The sequence below is a fragment of the Plecotus auritus genome, assembly GCF_963455305.1.
Source record: "Plecotus auritus genome assembly, chromosome: 7".
NCBI classification, from domain to species: domain Eukaryota; kingdom Metazoa; phylum Chordata; class Mammalia; order Chiroptera; family Vespertilionidae; genus Plecotus; species Plecotus auritus.
Genome location: NC_137774.1, coordinates 63,013,775 through 63,033,390, shown reverse-complemented (window position 1 = coordinate 63,033,390; position 19,616 = coordinate 63,013,775). Strand labels below are relative to the sequence as shown.

Sequence of the window (19,616 nt, the reverse complement as noted above, 5' to 3'; positions counted from 1 at the left end):
AAACCAACCCCAATGGATTTATGGCTTAGAAGTGGCAGAAGACCAGCTCAATCCAACATGGCAGCTCATTTCACCTTGTATAACCTCTAGCCTCATTATACGCTCATGGTAATACATTAGCATACTAAACAGCACACCCCACACTGCCTCGATCAAAAAGAAAAAAAAACAGAAAGCCCATATAAGGACACAAAACGGGGCTCTTCTGAGAAGTCTCCATCACTTTCCCAGAAAAATCCTGAATATTCCTCCCCCTTATTAAGTCCCCTATTCCTCTGTTAAATGAGCCTCAATAAAAGAAGTAAATCCCACTAGGAAGGACTGCTCCGTCTGTGGAGTAGCCACTCTTGTCTCACTGCTTCACTGGCTCACGTCTAAATTCTTTCTGCGTGATGCCAAGAACCCACAGTGCATAGTGCACCTTCGGTCCCCAGATCCCCAGAAGGCCTGTGTCACACCTACCCGCCACACAGCTGGTTAAGTTGTTCTGTTATTAACAACCAAAGCATCCTATTGGAAACAATCTCCAGACCTGGAAAGCTAGTGACATTTGCTCTAAATAGAAGACAGGCATAAAATCACAATGAAAATTTAAATGATTATATTCAGGCAGCCACATAGCCTAAGGTTCCTTCATTCTTTTTATTTAAAAGGGAGATTAGCATGTTTTAGAAAGATGTTTAACATATAATAGAATGGCACTGAGACATTCTCCTTAACAACCAGAAGAATTATAAGAGAACTGAAGAAAAATGAAACTGTGTAATCACGTGCTGTTTAATGCCATTTACAATTAAAACCTTTGAGTGCCACCAGTAATTAGCTGCATTTTCAGGGATTTTGAAAAATACAGCCTTGTATTAATAACTCCCAAATCTTTACCTCCATCTCTGACTTCTCATTATTCTCAATTGCTTTTTGGACACCTATACCTGGATAAGCCACAGGTATCTCAAACTCCACACAACTAATGCAGAATTCACTATTTCATCCCCAAGCTCTCTCCTCTGCTAGAATTTCCTACTGCTCCTATGGCACCCTTATTCATGAAGGTACCCCAACAAGACCTCCCTCAACAGCCAGCAATGTTCCTGCTACTGTTTTTTGTCCCAGTGCCAGGCAGGGTGCTGTGAGGCCCCACACAAACACCATCCTCACAGCGCTATGAGGAAGGTACTACCCTTATCATTTACTTCTTTTTAAAACGAGGAAGCCAAGGATAAGAAGTTCGCCTGGGGCTGTAGGATCTGAAGCCAGACCTGTCTAATTTCTCCCTTTACCTGCTGCCCAAAGCAAACGGAGACCATCAGGCAAAAATTCCTCAACTGACCTCTGAACTTAATGTATTTCCCACCCATTTTCCCTTCCTGTCTTTTCCACCCAGGCTTCTGCCTCTCCTGAAGATGTCATCCTTGCCTTGCTTGACTGCTCTTTTGTCAGCACTTAAGACTACTGACCTCACCACCTTGAGATCCTGGAGGTATTTCTCTCCTACTTTCAAAGTTCCCTGCCTTCTCTCTGCCCCCTCCAAGCTTAACATTTCGTCTTCAACTACTTCCCGAAACACGCATCCTTTCTCTCTCTTGCTCCTCCCACCTCGCTGACACTCTTCCTTAGCTGTTTTACTGCTTCTGCTTCCTCAAAACTCGGCTTAGAACTAGGGCTCCTGTGCAGCCTTCCCAGGACCCAGGAAGCGAGCTGCTCCCAGCATCCTCACCTCCACCACCACCACCACCACAGCACAATATCACGCTGTTAGAAATGTCTCACTTATGGTCTTCCCTTCGAGACTAAGAGCTGCTGGAGTTCAGAAACAGGCCTTATTTCCCAACACTTCCCCTGCACGTGAGGGGATGGCCACATATGCCAGATGGACCATACTGCGCTATTACATCTTTTATATTATTCTCCTCTGAGTGGATTTTGGGAAAGATACATAGGATGTGACCACACCTTGATATACCACCTTCTGTGCCCTGGGCAAAGGCCACGCAGGTCTCCTGCAGAATACTTGAACCACAAGCTTCAAATCAGATAGATGGTCTGTCTCCCTCTTCCAATACTTCTTAGTTTCAGGACTCGGGGCCAGGTAACATCCCTGAGCCTTAGTTCCTTCGGGGAGGTAAAATGAGATTTCCTCTAGGGATGCTACACACTTTAAGTAAGATCATGTGTGAAGCGCTTTGTTTGGTGCCTCAATAAATTAGAGCCGCTCTTAGGGGAAGTATTACCATGGCATGGACATGTCTGCCTACGTGGCCCCTTCCTCCCAAATGTTGCAAGGACTTTTATAGTTCTCACCCTGTCCTCCCCGCCCAGCAGCTCAGACACAAAGAAATCAGCTGACTGGGGTCACATGGCCATTGAAAGACATGAGACCAGAGTCACTTTCTGAATTCCTTATGCAGGGTTATGGATAAAAATGCATAGAGTGCACACGCCCTCACTGGGGAAAAAAAAATTAATGGAAATATTTTCTCCTGCTAGGGAATTTCCACAGCCGGTCAGATTGTGCCAGTTTCTCCCACTGCTGTGGCCAGCATACTCTCCCGTCGTCCCTGTGAGGCGAGACGGGAACCGTGTATCCCAGAGCCTGCCTGGCTGCTGCCCTGCCCCACCTGCCAGGGGGCCCCACCAGCTAGCCCTCCCACCAAGCCCTCCAGAATCAGACCAGACGGACCTGGATTCAATACAGCCTCTGCCATGCCTGAGCATGCGCTGCATCCTCATGAAGCCCATTTCCTTTTGGATGATGCGAATAAAAATAACAGAAAATCTTAGTGGGGGTGAAGATCCGAAGGGATGAACTCTGTAAAATGCCCAAATATTAGCAGCCTCTGTCATTGTGATCACAATTATATGGTCACCACCACCAGCATCATCCCGTTCGAAGACCTGCATGCCTTTACGCAATCCTGCACTCAGGGCTGTGCTTGAATCCTCACTCCACCTAACTTCAGAAAACTGTCTTCCGTCTTGGTGCCTCGCTTTCCCAGCATGAATTGGGAGTAACAGTACAGCAAGCTCACAGGGCGTGGTGGGGACCAAGTGAGTGCCGTGTGTAAGCACTAAGGAGAGTGCCAGGCAGATGGTAAGAACTCAGTCGAGTCAGCATTTAAAAGCCTTCTGTGAAGGTGTCCAAGAAGTGGAAAATTCCCTGGCCTGTGTCCCCAGTTAGCAGAGATCCTCCCAGGGACTCGAGACGCACATACACTGAAGCAGGGCTAGTTCTGGCCCTAACTTCATTTTTTTCTTGAACATGACTTTTTGTCCCATCTGAAGAGCCCTGCCCCCACTGTGGCCCTTGGGCCCCAAATCAGAGAATGCCAAAAGGGAAGTACAATGAGGCCAGCTGTTACAATGGCGGGGAGGCTAAAGGGGGAAGAGACAACAAGACCCACCTCCCTGCTGTCCCACCTCCCCCAGGGCTCTGTACAGCCCCTGAACCGCTCCCCCTCCCTCCCTCTGTGCTGATTTCTGTTCTCAACCCACACTGTCCCCAGGATGGCCAGCTCCTTCTCTCTGCAGGAGAGACAGCTCTCTGCTGGCACTCCACACAGCACTTGGCACTTCACCAGATGACAGGTCAGTCCACCAAAGCTAACAATTCCATCTTAAAAATTCATCTCCCATACTTATAATTCTATCTGGAAAACTAACTTTCATCGGTGACCTGGTAAAGCTCAAAGAGGGTAATCAAAATAATCTTGGGATATTGTGGCAGGTTGAGAATAAAACAACTAATTCTAAAGAATTCAAAACAATGCATTTATATCATTTTGAAAAGTAAATGAAGCCTCCACAGTCCACAGGCCAACTTCACGAGCCTCACAGGCCTCTTGTCCATACTTTCTACCATGATTTTCACACTGTGTTGACCATGGCCCACAGTGAGAAACACATTTTACATGTCCAAGAAGTGGAATAAAGTTTTATGCAATAATACTAGGCTTCCTGAGTCTGATGCATTCCTGTATCTTCCATTCTGCTTTTTCTTTTTAATATATTTTTATTGATTTCAGAGAGGAAGGGAGAGGGAGAGAGAGATAGAAACATAAATGATGAGAGAGAAACATCATTGATTGGCTGCCTCCTGCATGCTCTCCACTGGGGATCGAGCCCACAACCCGGGCATGTGCCCTGACCGGGAATTGAACCATGACCTCCTGATTCATAGGTCAAAGCTCAACCACTGAGCCACGTTGACAGGGCCATTCTGCTTTTTTAGAAGGTTCATCACCTTCTAAATTGATTTCATGACCCTCTAATAATGATGATCCACAATTTAAAAAGCGCAGTTAGAGGAGTTCAAGAAAACCCAGCCCAAAAGGGAGCTGCAGAAAGGTGTGAGGATCAGGGCAGCAAGGCAGTGAAGGGATCTCCTGACTCAAGAGTCTGGCCTGAGGGAAGTGGGTGGTATGATCTCCCTCCTGGGTGACCTCGGCAGCCATCCCCAGGCCCAGGTCTACGTGGATTAAGGCTCTCTGTGAATGGCATACCGGTTCTGCCAAGAACGTCTATGCATCTGGATGGCATCTAAGCCAGCTCCATGAAGGGCCCAAGGAAGCCGCACAGGCTTTCTAATGGTCGAGGGGGCACAGTTTGGAATGCACCTCTAAGAGAGACCTGGAAGCATGCAACGGACCCTGTGGTGCATCCCCAAGACCCTCCTCACACCTGCAGGGCCAGGGCACTTCCCCCCAGCATCTGAGAGTGTAGCAACCGACATCTCCCTGCTGCATCCTCCCTGGGAGCCCTCCCACGAGGAAGGAAGCTGCCTTACCCAAGGAAATGCCACCTTTTCAAGAGCCACCCACTGGGTGCAGGCCCCCAGGGCCCCAGTTCCAAAGGGCCATACCAGATCCAGCCACAGAATGGCTTTGGCCTCTATCACAACCATTGCACCACAACTGGACCTCCCCTTTCCCTGCTGCTCTCAGTCCTTAAAGGGGTTGTTCCCAAGAGCTGCTCCCCAGTAAGCCGCCTGTGTGCAAAGCTTCATCTTTTAAAGAAAAAACACCAATGACATTGGCCAGAGTCACGGGCAGAGAACTAAACGAGATTGGTACCTTTAGGGTGTTATTTGAGAATTTTTTTCTCAGACCTAACAGTTAATGATCAATCACATGTTCTTGGCCTGCTCATCTCATCCAGTCCACGTGGCACCCGGGGAGGGGGGGCTCTAGGTCATCACCTTCATTTCACAAAGGAGACGCCTGCCCTGACCACTCGCTCCATCCCAGTTCTGTGGCGGAGATGCAGCTGCACATCTCTTCCTCGGACCCCTCCCCGGACCCTTCCCAGGGGCAGAGCCTTTTGTTCTGACTCTCAAGCTCAGAGTAGAGCTCCACATGCACAGCCCAACCCAGATGGTGGTACTGGTAGTAACGGTGGGAGCACGGGGGGTGGGTGGGGAGGCATTGGTGGGAGCACCGAGGGCAGTGATGGGAGCACAGGAGCAGTGGTGGGAGCACCGAGGGCAGTGATGGGAGCACAGGGGTAGTGATGGGAGCACAGGGGCAGTGGTGGGAGCACAGGAGCAGTGATGGGAGCACAGGAGCAGTGATGGGAGCACAGGGGCAGTGATGGGAGCACAGGGGCAGTGGTGGGAGCACAGGGGCAGTGGTGGGAGCACAGGGGCAGTGATGGGAGCACAGGGGCAGTGATGGGAGCACAGGAGCAGTGATGGGAGCACAGGGGCAGTGATGGGAGCACAGGAGCAGTGGTGGGAGCACAGGGGCAGTGGTGGGAGCACAGGGGCAGTGATGGGAGCACAGGGGCAGTGATGGGAGCACAGGGGCAGTGATGGGAGCACAGGAGCAGTGATGGGAGCACAGGAGCAGTGATGGGAGCACAGGGGCAGTGGTGGGAGCACAGGGGCAGTGGTGGGAGCACAGGAGCAGTGGGGGGAGCACAGGGGCAGTGGTGGGAGCACAGGGGTAGTGATGGGAGCACAGGAGCAGTGATGGGAGCACAGGGGCAGTGGTGGGAGCACCGAGGGCAGTGGTGGGAGCACAGGAGCAGTGATGGGAGCACAGGGGCAGTGATGGGAGCACAGGGGCAGTGGTGGGAGTACAGGGGCAGTGGTGGGAGCACCAAGGGCAGTGATGGGAGCACAGGAGCAGTGGTGGGAGCACAGGGGCAGTGGTGGGAGCACAGGGGCAGTGGTGGGAGCACAGGAGCAGTGGGGGGAGCACAGGGGCAGTGGTGGGAGCACAGGAGCAGTGGGGGGAGCACAGGAGCAGTGGGGGGAGCACAGGGGCAGTGATGGGAGCACAGGAGCAGTGGGGGGAGCACAGGGGCAGTGGTGGGAGCACAGGGGCAGTGGTGGGAGCACAGGGGCAGTGATGGGAGCACAGGAGCAGTGATGGGAGCACAGGAGCAGTGATGGGAGCACAGGGGCAGTGATGGGAGCACAGGGGCAGTGGTGGGAGCACAGGGGCAGTGATGGGAGCACAGGGGCAGTGGTGGGAGCACAGGAGCAGTGGTGGGAGCACAGGGGCAGTGGTGGGAGCACAGGGGCAGTGATGGGAGCACAGGGGCAGTGATGGGAGCACAGGGGCAGTGGTGGGAGCACAGGGGCAGTGGTGGGAGCACCGAGGGCAGTGGTGGGAGCACAGGAGCAGTGATGGGAGCACAGGGGCAGTGGTGGGAGTACAAGGGCAGTGGTGGGAGCACCGAGGGCAGTGGTGGGAGCACAGGAGCAGTGATGGGAGCACAGGGGCAGTGGTGGGAGCACAGGGGCAGTGGTGGGAGCACAGGAGCAGTGGGGGGAGCACAGGGGCAGTGGTGGGAGCACAGGAGCAGTGGGGGGAGCACAGGAGCAGTGGGGGGAGCACAGGGGCAGTGATGGGAGCACAGGAGCAGTGGGGGGAGCACAGGGGCAGTGGTGGGAGCACAGGAGCAGTGGGGGGAGCACAGGGGCAGTGGTGGGAGCACAGGGGCAGTGGTGGGAGCACAGGAGCAGTGGGGGGAGCACAGGAGCAGTGGGGGGAGCACCAAGGGCAGTGGTGGGAGCACAGGAGCATTGATGGGAGCACAGGAGCAGTGGGGGGAGCACAGGGGCAGTGGTGGGAGCACAGGAGCAGTGGGGGGAGCACAGGAGCAGTGGTGGGAGCACAGGAGCAGTGGGGGGAGCACAGGGGCAGTGGTGGGAGCACAGGAGCAGTGGGGGGAGCACCAAGGGCAGTGGTGGGAGCACAGGAGCAGTGATGGGAGCACAGGAGCAGTGGGGGGAGCACCAAGGGCAGTTGTGGGAGCACAGGAGCAGTGATGGGAGCACAGGGGCAGTGGTGGGAGCACAGGGGCAGTGGTGGGAGCACCAAGGGCAGTTGTGGGAGCACAGGAGCAGTGGTGGGAGCACAGGGGCAGTGGTGGGAGCACAGGGGCAGTGGTGGGAGTGTTTCATGTGCACTAAGCCCCACACTGTGCCCTTATACAGCATCTCCAGGCCCTGCCACTTCCCTATAAGACAGGTCCTGTTATTAGGACTAAGGGCTGAGCGCTGACCTGGGACCTGCCTGGATTCAGGTGCAGTCCATGCTTGAGAGAGCTGAGCAGTCAGGAGGCCTCACTGAAATGGGCCTGGTAAGTTCCCAAATGTGTCACAAGTAATTCGCAGCTTTTCCCATCCCAGAGGAAGAGTGTGTGGCTCCTCTGTTTCCTCTCGACTTCTGGAGAGGCCTGTGATTTGCTCCCACCCACAGAATGTGGCGGAGTGGCACTGTGCAAGCCTGGGCAGCGCCCTGGGTGGTGGCTTGCATCGCCAGCACCTGGAGCAGGGCCCCAGCCGTCCCAGCTGCCCCAGGCATCCCTGCCGGGAGGCTGCAGACAGCCTGCCTAGACCACAAGGACCACCCACTGAGCCAACCCAGATTACTGACCCACAAAAACTGAGGCTAAATAAAATGGGGGCTATTTTAAGCCACTAAGGGTTGAGGTGGTGTGTTATGCAATAATAGGTTTGTTAGGTGTCCAGTCAAACATCCAAAAGTAGAACCCCCCGCAGATTCTTCTAGAGAGAGAGAACACATGAGGACACATGAGCCCAAGGAAAGAACTGACTGGGCGGCCCTGCCCCTCAGGGAGAGGCGTTTACGAAGGGCGCCGCTACCTCAGGGGGAGCATTCTGACTGGATGGAAAACTGGGAATTCTGACGAGAATCAGGTTGCTCTCAGCACAGTGACACATGGAGTCAGGAGGGATGTGCGTCTGTCTGGTATGTTAGCTCACGCTGTGTTTGGGAGAGTCCTCTCTGTGTGTAGCTGTACCTGTTCATTCTCCCTGCTGCAGAGCATCCCCCTGTCCACCCACTGTTCCATTGCTGGTGGCAGTTCATGTGATGCTAAAGAAAATTCTTTCCACTCCGGTCCACCAGGGTCCATGACGCCAAAGGCAGAGACCTCAGTGGAGAAACCGTTTATCTCCACAGAGAAAGGGACCGGCCTGAGGTTCCCTCCGAAGTTAAGACTGCAGTGTTCACACCCTGCTGAACATCATTTCCCACAGGCTCTCATGAGGGCATCCATTTCCAATGCAAACAAAAATGATCAGAGCTTGTAAACTGGGAAGTGATACACTCTCTATAAAAGCCACAGATACAGCTATCTAGCACCAAAACACAAATCAAATGACCCCTCTGCTGAGCCATGTCTCCCTCTGCATCCATTCATGTACAGCTATGAACAAGCATGCACCATGGCAGAACAGGGAGTCCGCACTCCAGAAAAAAATGGGAAATTACCTAGAAGAGAGATGTGGTCCTTACTCTCTTGAAACTTACATTTTGGTAGAGAAGACAAGATACTAAACTCTCAAATAAATATACAATTAGAAAATGTAAAAATAACAAGGGGTTATGGGATTGTACCAGGGGGAACCTGATTTGGAAGATCAGGGAAGGCATCTCTGAAGAAGTGACATTTGAGCTAAGTTCTGAAGGGTAGGCAGGAGGTGGGGGGGGTGGGGGCGCGAGAGGGACAAGCCATTCAAGCTGAAGACAAAGCATGTGCAAAAGCCCTGTGGTGGGCAGGAGTTGAGTCGTGATTGAGGAAGACCAGTTGGTCTTCGGATAGAGGATGAAAAGTGAGTGGAAGGTGGCGCAAGGGGAGGCACATGAGGACCCAGGTCAGGCAAACACTTGTAACCATGTTCAGGATTCTGGACTTGATCTTGGGCAGATCAGAAAGCCGGCCACCTGATATCTACCTGAAATAGAAGAGGTCCCTCTCCACCCCATAGGCTAACCCTGCTTCTGTAAGCGCGCTCTTTGGCCCAGGTATAATGATCAACCATACATTTCACACACACACAACATCCAGGTAACCATCAGAATTCTCAGCTGCAGCACTGCCTACACTATAAAGAATGGCCCGCCTCCAGGGAGAGAAGGAGGACCTTCCAGAGAGGGCTCCCTCATCACAAGCAAGACACAGCCGTGTGACCTCACCCTCCATCTTCATCCACACTATCTGCCAGCTTCTTCTTCAACCCAAAGGAGCCCGCAAACATTACATCCAAAGAGTGAAGAATTCAAAATTTTTAATTTAAAAGATGAAATGGCCATCAACGTCTTTCCAAAATGAGGCCGTAGATGGGCCAAAGATTTCAACTCCGCTTTCAGAGGTTCCCACAAACTAAAGCACCGAAAGCCAGGAAATGGTGGCCTGGAAAGTGCTGCGCTCACCCCGGTCAGCTCCCCTCCGCCCCCTCCCCAGCCAGGCCCTGCTCTCTCAGAGCAGGAGGGCGCCCAGCCCTGGGAGCAATGGGCATAGCTGCTGCTTATCAAGGACACACCTACCTGTGCCTATAACCAGCTATTTCACTACTGCCATTTACCTCTGAAAACACAGAAGCTCGAGGCTTTAAGAAGCATGTTCAAGGTCCCATAACAAAAAGCCAAAATTTAAACTGCCTTTCTGTCTCCAAAGCAAAAGTCCTTCACCACGGGCAGCAGCATGGGCTCCGAACCGCATGCTGGACCTGAGCAGCAGGGGAGACGGGTGGAGGCGGGAGGTCCCTTTCAGAGGCAAAGCCATGTCTGTGGCCCTCGCATCTGCAGTGCGGAGAGCATCCCCAGTCAGAACCATAAAAATAACCCGTAACCACCTCCCAAAATAGAACCAGGAACAGGAAAATCCAAACGTCTCTTCGGGGTGTGAAAATGGCAAGCATCCCTAGATTCTCTGGCAACTTGTCCCCACTGCTTCTAAATGGCCATTTCTGTCTCTCCCACCTGCCCTCCAAACCCACAGGCTTGGGATTTCAGAATCTGAGTCACTGTAATTATTGTTTTAAAATGCATCTCATTCTCTTCTCTTTCAAACATCTGGTCATTTCATTCACCCCCACACCTCCCACTTTAAAGCAATGACAACAGCCACTTCCTAGTCACTACTCTGCCTTCGCCAGGTCCCAACCCTCCGCTATGACGTCCGTCTCCCACCAGCTCCTCCCTCACACATCCTCCTTCCTGTGCCCTGCCTGTGCCCTGCTCACTCCTCCACCCGCTCCTCCACCCGGCTGCGCTCCACCTGCCTGAAACGCCCTCCCCAGCCCCCACCCCCTGTCAATCTGGGAACTCCTACTCCTTCTGTAAGATTGTTCCCAAATGTCATCTCCTCGGGAATCTTCTCCACCCCTACCCGGAGAAAGGATATCAGCCAAGGGTGTTTACACCTTCGGTGTAGCACTTTTCATTTATGTATCAGAACTAATCGGCCAAGTGCTGGTCTTGCCTCAAAAGACCAGGAAGATCTTCAAGGTTAAAGACAATGTTATATTCTCTTCAAAGCCCATGTTGCAACCTGACATTATACAATATATTTTTTCTGTTCTCCTTCCACTAAAGTGTAAATTCCATGAGAGCAGGGACTGTCTTGCTCACGGCTCTAGTTCCAGTGTTTATTTATTGCAGGCACTCAATAAATATTGGCCGAATGAACAAAGAGATGGACAGATGGCTACATGGATAGGGAAATGAATAAATGGGTGGATGATGGATAGAAAGATGATGATGGACGGATAGATAACTGAAGGGATGGATGGGTGGATGGATGGACGGATGGATGATGGATACGTAAGAATGGCTGGGTGGATAGATGAATGGATTGGTGAGTGAGTGGGTGGAGAGAAGGATGGGTGGATAAAGGTAGGGTTGTGTTTCACCAAGGTCATGGAGTCATAAAGAGACAGAGCCAGGTCTGGATGTCAAGTTTGACTTTTGAGCCTGCACGGTCAAGCCGATTTATAGGGCACCTCTGGAAGCCCACAGCCTGTTCCTGGGCAGCGGCAAGGTGAAAGAAGAACGAATCTAGATTCCCACCCAAGAACATGGTTACTGTTGAGCTAAGTTCATTTCCATCTACTTAGCAATTGCAAAGACTCAGCAGGAGGGGACCAGAAAGGGACTCCTGGTCTGGGTCTGAGGTCCCCTTCTCACTCACTAGGGTGGCCTTCTGCTTGTGGGCTGAGGGAAAATGAGACATCCAGGGGGCACGGACAGACCAACAGGACAAAGGGCAACTAAAATGTACCAACAGCAGCAACAATAACAACAGAAAAAGACTGACACCCCTGAGTAGAAGCCGCTGCCTTCGCAGACCCTGCGGAGCCTACAGCTGCTGTCTCAGTCTCTGCAACACTGAGCTCCCTTCCAACCCCAAATGCTTCCAGGAGAGACTCAGCTCTCCTTCCCTATCCACAAGGAGGAACAGCCAGGACAAAAATCAAGCCCAGAAGTTGAATGGAACCAGGCTCAACAGTAGGTAAAAGGGGGTGTGGGGGGGGTTACAGGTAGAAATTAATATATTTATGTTCTAATAATTCCTAGTAGTCCCTTTCTAATAAAAAATAAAACACATTTACTAAGTTCCCATGTGTGTTCGATGCTAAAGACATCTTAGCACCATACAGAGACTTTCTCCTGGATGAAATCAGACGGATGGAAAGAGTGGACAAAGCATATTATAAAACTCTTAAAATTGTCCTGCAAATGAGAGAAAATCCTGCCTAAGCAAAAGGAAAGAAAGTTGTAGAATATCAGACATGGACCCGGTAAGTCAGGAAGTCGGGAAGCCGTGCACACAATCCTGTGCCCTTTCGCTGAAAGGCTCTACTCTCTCCTTCCTTTTCTTCACTCTATTAGCTCAGACTTACTCTTCCACCTCTGAAATGGTCTGATTTTTCTGCTTTAGAACAACCACCTCAAATGTAACCCCCAAACAAAGAAGTCAGCTTGTGATCTGAGCTCTTAGCTAAACGATGAAGTTCTGTCTGCCAAGTGGAGAGAGGCATCTTAAAGTACCACGTGATTCTCCTAAACACTCACCTTACTTGCAGCCACGACACAAAGAGAGTCAGGGCTTCCTGCAGATGGTCAGCAATAAGCCCTCCTGCGTATCTTTATCCAGATATGGGCACCTTTAGCTCTGGCTCCTTCACAACTCAGTCTTGGTCCCGACACCTTAGAGACCAGGTGACCGGGAGGTGTTGTTTTTGTTTTTAATTCTCAGACCAAAGAAATACCTGACTCCACCCCCAACCATTACATAGGTTGGCATCCCATAGCACCCTGTACATTTCTTTCAAAGTATTTAACAAATGTGAAATGAATATCAGTGTAGGATGTCTTATCTCCCCAATACACTGTAAACTCCATGACAATAAGGATGTCATTCACCATTGTATTCCCACCATTAAAATAGTACTTGATACATAGAACCTAATGAATGAATGAATGCTGGAAGGAAGGAAGGAAGGAAGGAAGGAAGGAAGGAAGGAAGGAAGGAAGGAAGGGAGGGAAGGAGGGAGGGAGGGAAGGAGGGAGCGAGGGAGGAAGGAAAGAAAAATAGCTATATGTGGTAAATATATAAATTTCCATCAGATTTTCAAGTAGCCATCACACCTCTGAATGCCATATGTAAACACTGGAATTTACATACTCTATAAAAAGCCCAACCGTCAATCTATGGAATATCACACAATTTCAATGGATAGATTGGATGAGTGAAGTCAAATAATCCATGATATTACATCAAATGGCAAAATGAAAAGGGACAAAGCTTTTGAATGCATTAGCCAGACATGATGAGCTTTTCAGCTGATCTCCCTACTGACCCCAAAATTCACTGGACTGCAGTAAAAAAAAAAAAAACAGAGAATGGATTTTAAATTGTATTTAGTAATTTAACAACCTGTAACTAAAAAGCATCCAAAAAAGGTGAAAATTTTCAAAACTGTGACACATTGCTCTATTTACGTGTGTGTGCGCGGCGCGTGCGCACATGTGGCAGGGGTTGGGGAGTGACAGAGACGGATACAGAAGGACAGGCAGAGAGGAAAGAGACCCCAACAGCAAGAATGTGTACAAGTTATTTTCAAACCTCCAGTTTGTCTTTTGGTCAACTACCTTCTCTATATCTTTTTCTCTGTTGACCCATATACATCATAAACGCTGTAGATGGCTCTGGGCAGCACCAGTATCATCTGTACTCAGAAACAATATTTTTTAATTAACTTTCGAAGAAACATGTTATAGCAACTAGATTTTCAAAGGTCATATTTTCCATATTTACTTAGAAAGGACAGCTGTTGCCCAGTGACAAAGCTGCAGGCTTTCCCTGCGTGCTCTACAGCTCAGAATGAATTAACTGCTGCCGTCTCACAAGCAGGCCTCCTTTGTAAGACCCAACAGTAACCCACCTACAGATTTTTATTTCACTTCAGACTTTGGGCCTGAAATCCCACTCCAGGTGGGAAAAATCAGAAAGTCAAACCATCAGACAGTCTTTCATCCACACAGATCCCCCAGGACACACTGAGAGTAAGCCCAAAGGTGAGCAGTTTCACTCGCAGGCCTCTGGGCTCTGCTAGTGGGAGGGAGAGAGGTGGCATGATTGAAGCAAGCTCCAGTAACCTGAAACCTGACGTGGTGGTTGCACACACGCATACGCACACGCACGCGCACACACATGCACACACCCTACCACACTCTCTTTATGACTGTGCTGAGAAAATTCAACCTGACATGCAGAATATCATATTACAAGTCCGTAGGAAAAAATGATGCCAAAAGTAAAATAAATCTTTTGATTCATCTTTGATGGATGTTTTTCTAAAAGTGCATACTCTAATCGGTATGTGTTAACTACAGACAAAAATGAACTTGTATTCTATAGAGCTGCTGATGAAATAGCAATGGTTGGGTTCGTGCAATACATTGGGGTTTTTTAAGAATAATTTCTATTAGAATGCTTAAGAACATGTTTTCTTGTCCACACAGGAAAGGGAAGAACTGGCTTACTCATTATAATCACCAGTGTCTTCACAGTCATAAAATTAGTGCACGGGGTTTTTCTATAAAGTCCATGGCAAGTTTAGATCTTTCTCACAAGGACAGGGGTGAGAAAAGATGCTCTTTACAAGCCTGGCTGTCTGGGCCCAAACCTGAGCTGTGCACTCCCGGTGTTACCCAGAGCCTGTGGAGAAACAGACCAGAGAAGAAAGCCCATCTACATACACAAAGGAGGCATAGTCATCTAACGAGTTCCAGAATAACTCAGTTTCCTGCAGCTAATCGAGTAATAATGAGCATCTCACTCAGAGTCACGGGCCCTTCCTGTGAACATTCCTCTCGCAACCCCTCAGCACTCCTCACCAGCGCCCTATAGGTCGGCATCACTGGACTCCTGTTACCCATGAGAAGTGAGGCCCTACAAGTGGATGGCTTCCCCATGGTCACGCAGGGAGGAGGTGGCACAGCAGAGCACCGACCCAGTTGGATCTCACTCCAACCCTACGCTACGAATTCTGAATCTCTGCATTTTATTGCCTTCCTATTCCTACTGAAGTGACTTCTTTAAAAAAATAAACTCTCCACTAAAGTGCAAAACCTTCTTGGAGGAAGAGTCTAATTCCACCCAAAGGCTCGTCTTCATTACCATTAAAGCACAAAGGCAGCTTCCAAGCGCCTCTAAAGAATGCCACAGAGAGAGCTCTGTGCTGCTTGCCTGAGGGGTCCCACTTCTAACCCAGAATTGAAGCAGTTTCATAATAAGGATTCATAATAAGGATTCTGAGCCCCAGTCCCCTGCCACCAGAGACATCCTAACCCTACCTCTTCAACTAAAAACAGAGAGGGAACACAAAGGGAGAGGTTATGAGGCAGCCAGTCTAGAGTTCTGTCCCCTGGCAGTACAAAACAAGAAAATCACATCTTAAGCTCCTCGCACCCATCCTAGCATCCCCTATTTCCATCCCCTATTTCCACAATGGGCCATGGAGGCTCAGTGGCTTCCTTGCCTTATGATCACCCTACACACCTCCTAGCCAAGAATGGTAGAGGCTGTGTCCTCTCTCCCCTTCTACTCTGAAATGGAACACCTCACTCAGGCACACACACCTTTACTTTTAGCAGGGAACATGGCTCCTTGAAATTAACACACACTCCTTTGCAGCATGGTATGGGTATGCCATTAAGATCTAACTAAAAGCAGAGGCAGAAGTATCTGTGGCAACTTCCACAGTAACAGTGCCGTTCTTTACCCTTTCCTTCCTGTGGATAAATAAGGATGAGCTGAGTACACAGTCTAGCATCCTTCTTGGACCAGGAGATCTCTGTCATTCCTGGGACGGTGGAGCAGAAAACTGAAAGGAACCTAGGGCCCTGGGCTCTGGACTCCTGACTTCAGGGTGAGAATGGTCACATTTACTTCCTATAGATTAAATTCACTTTAGGAGGAAATAGGTCGCACCAAAAATACTCACATAAGGAACTGCTTTATGGTGCCCAAATTAGTCCCAGGTAACTGAGCATAGCGGAGGAGAACTTCCACCCTTCCGGATGTCTCCATACTGAGCATCTCAATTTCAGGAGCTGCCCAAGCATCTTATATATTGCAACCACTTTGAGCCACTAAGCAACATTTTAGGTTAGATGCTGTTATTGGACCCATTTTATAGATGAAGAACTGGAGGTACAGAGAAGCTACATAACATGGCAGGGATTCAAGCGCACAGCGACCTGCCTGATAGATACCCTGTGCATATGCCCACTACCCTACGATGCCTCTCAAGGAGGAGAGAAAACGGAAGGCAATGGGGGAAAAAGGCACTCCTACTGGGAAGCAGCCATATTTCATTAGAAACCTTAATCCCGCTTTACTCTCGCCACACCAGAAGATTCCTGCCATCTTCTCCTGCGGCAGGTGTGTCATCACCTGCACACTCAGCTCTTCCCAACCATTAATAATGGCAGGGCAGGCGGGACAGGATTGTAGCAGTGAACGTTCCAGTCCCCATGCCCTCAGCAGGAGACAAAGACAGAAGCTGACTCATGGAAGTGAAGATCTATGCATTCTGGCACCGATGTAGGTGTTTTGCTTGAGGGGCCAAAGTTCTAGAAAACAACCCAACTGTTTGCAGCAGTACCTCAGTTGTTGGGACTTGGGAAGTCCAGTGCAGTCCATGAAACTAGGGGTCACCATCTTGTAAGAGAGGCTGGTGGCGGGGGCGGTCTACAAGGGTCAAGGGCTGAGCCAGCCCTGCCCAGATCTCAGGTGAAGGGACACAGGAGTCTCAGATGACAGCAGTGCCATGCTGCCAGCATTCTGTGCAGCTGACAATGCCACCAGCACTCACAGGGATCACTTCACTGCTCCCTGGGGGTGGAGGCGATACAACCACACTGTCAATCAGGGCCACGTCACATGTCCTGCTCTTTAACACCTAAATACTTTCTTCTCACCAAATTCAACCACACCTTGCCAAACTGGAAGTCCCGACTCAAATGCTTGCAGAGGCCAGAAATGGGTGAAGCACGCCTGGAGGGGATCCACACAGACAACGTGGTGATGTGCGGACAGCCCCTCTCAGTCCAAACGACTGTTCTGACCAGAGAGCGGGGCCAAGTCTCGGCACACTAGAAGGTGTAAATTCAGAGATGTATGTGCACTCTCCCAGCTCTAAAATGTTGGCATCAAATTCAAAACATGGTTGACAACCTAAGGTCTCAACATGTCTAGGTGATGTGGCCCAAGGAGCAAATCTGCAAACAGCGACCACTGAGGCCACATACACACGATTAACAGACCTGCCAAGTTGGGCCTCCCTGGCTTGGGTCAAGGATGTCACACGAGATGTAAGGACCCAGGCAACCAGTCACTTAGAGCCCTTCCATATCTCGCCAGAATACCGTGTAGAAGGGGCGACTGAAACCAAGATCTGAGAGGATCCCCCGGGACCACCTCTTTCCGGAGGCCCAGGAGACCACGCCTGCCATCACCTCTACAGGCCTGCACCTCTGCAGAGTGGCAGCACGGATGCCTCCGTGAGGCAGGGGAACAGGCAGAACCTCACTCTGTGAGAAGAGGAAGCACAAGTGAGCAGGACTGAGGGGGAGGGTCCTCCAGAAGCAGGGCTGGCCAGCAGGGTAGAGTCAATAGAGCCGTTTAGACTCTTCTGCTGCTGGGAAGGAAGAAAGGAGGGTGCACTCCTTGGCAGGTGAGGCATCCCATCTCTGCGCCCTTTCCTGGAAGGAGCATCACTTCCCCATGTACATACGCCTCTAAAAGGACCTTCTGTGGTGATGAATCCCAGGCCACTGTGACAGGGATTCCTTCACTCTCTGCCTAACTCAGTCACTTCTAGAAAGTGCTTTCACCATATCTTCCAAAAAAAAAAAAAAAAAGGCATCCCAGAGCACACAGCCTACCTTGGCACTGGAATCCTTGCTTCCCGAAGCCCCTGCAAAGGCAGAAGGAGGCAAGTCAGGCAGCTGGAGGGCCGAACCACCACCAGCTAGTTCCCCACAGTCATCCCCTTCCTCCCCCACTCCCCCTCCCCCCCGCCCCTCTACCCCAGGTGCAAACTCCCAGCCACAGGCCAGTGCCCAAGAGTCTTCCGCCTTTGAGGGAGAGAGGGAGGGGGGAGCGGGGAGCTCGCAGGTGTCTCCCACCTCCCCTCAGAAGGCAGAAGACAGGCGGCTGCGACCACCAGGTGGCGTTTCCGGGCGGGGGAGGGCGGGGGGGCGGGGGAGGGCGGGGGGGCGGGGGGGCGGGAGATGTGCCCGCAGAGATGCCCAAGTACCTCGGGGAAAGAGAAGAGATGAAGACGCAGTGGGATCCAGGATGAGAGAGCCCCGGGGAGCGGTGCCCCCAGGGGCGCTGGGAAGGGAGAGGGGGCTCCTCGGGCCTAGAAGGGCAGGGGAGTAAGGGCCCCGCGGCGCTGTGAGAGGGAGGGCTCGAGAGTGGAAAGGGGAACCCAGGCCCTCGGAGAGGCGCGAGGAGAGACAGCACCGGGCGCAGTCCCCGGAGACGCCGGAGGAGGAAAGGATACCCGTGCCGAAGGGAAATAGAGAGGACACCCAGGGCGCTGCCCCCGGAAAGGAGGGGTGGGGTGCGGGCCACTGAAGCCCGGAAGGAGGTAACGAGATGGGGCCCACGGGCGAGAGGGCACTCCCGAGGAGGGACAGACCCTAGCTCTGCGCGGCCGGGGCGCTCCGGAGGCGCCTGGTGCTGGCCCCCTGGAGCCCGGGCAGAAGCTGGCCAGGGGGTCCGGGCCAGAGGGTGGGAGAGGGGCACCCGGGACGCGGGGCCCGCGGGGCGGCTGGTCCCTCGGGGCATGGAGGATCCCCGCGCGCGGCGCGGCTCTGCCCTCGGGCCGGGAAGGTGCCCGGGCGCCCTCACCAGATGAAGTCGGTGCAGTGGCTGCAGAAGGTGGGCTGCTTGAAGAAGCGGGCGGTGAATTTGTGGTTCTTCACCTCGTGCACGTTCTTCTGCCGGAGGGCGCCTTTGCGGGCAAAGCGCACAGTGCTCTCCTCGCCCTCGGCCGGCGGCGGCCCCGCAGCCGGGTCAGCCATCTTGCGCGCGGGGCGCGGGAGCCCGCGAGGGGCGACCGGGGCGCGGGGCGCCGGCTGCGGCCGGGAGGCGCGGGGAACGCGACTGCTGCTGCCGAGCCGGGGCGCTTCCCTGCGCGGCTCGAGCCGCCGCGCGCTCGGAGCTGCGGCTGTCACTCTCCAGCTGCCGCGCTCGGCCAGCTGCGCTCGGCACCGCTGGTCCCAGCTGCGGGGGTTGGGGGCGGAGCCCAGGGCCGGCACGCCCCCTCGTTTGCATTGCGCGCAGGCCCCGCCCCTCCCGCTGCTTTACATATTGGCACCAGCGGCTGCGGGCCTCGCGGGGAAGCTAGCTCAGCCGCAGCTCTGCAGCGCTGGGACTGCAACCTGCGGTCTTCAGACTCCAACCTCGCCCCTAACTCGTCCTCGGCCCTGGGTGGCGTGAAGGAGTTGTGCACTGAGAGCGCTACGCGGGAGAAGAGAGAGCGGAAGGGCCAACGGGGGCTGGGAATGGGGGGTGGATAGGGTGGGCTCCATGGATTCCGCCCAGACCTCTACAGAGACTGGTACTCATCCACCCACCCACCCCCCATCCATCCCGTTGGTCATTCTGCAAGTGTCTCCTGGAGGGATGGGTTCCCGCTGTCACACATTCAGGAAGGCCTGTGGCTCCACACACTTAGACACACATACTGCAGAGGTAGGGGAGGAGACATCGTTAGATTATATATATCTAACTCCACCACAAAGAGAATTCTTGGCTTTACTTACCCAGCAAATTAAGAA

The 19,616-nt window shown here is 52.2% G+C and overlaps 1 protein-coding gene across 3 annotated transcripts in view; it reads right to left on the bottom strand.

The window, feature by feature from the left end:
- The window catches only part of PRKCB (protein kinase C beta), a 301,024-nt gene extending 281,806 nt beyond the window's left edge, over positions 1 to 19,218 (bottom strand). The window contains exons 1-2 of one of the 3 annotated variants that reach the window (XM_080681707.1): positions 18,685 to 19,218; positions 17,712 to 17,743 (exon numbers count right to left, since the gene is read on the bottom strand). In XM_080681707.1, the coding sequence (XP_080537833.1) occupies positions 17,712 to 17,743; positions 18,685 to 18,857 (205 nt within the window). In that variant the 5' untranslated portion in view covers positions 18,858 to 19,218. The remainder of the gene's footprint in view (positions 1 to 17,711; positions 17,744 to 18,684) is intronic. The other 2 variants (XM_080681708.1, XM_080681709.1) reach the window with 2 other exon arrangements.
- Positions 19,219 to 19,616: the final 398 nt, after the last annotated feature.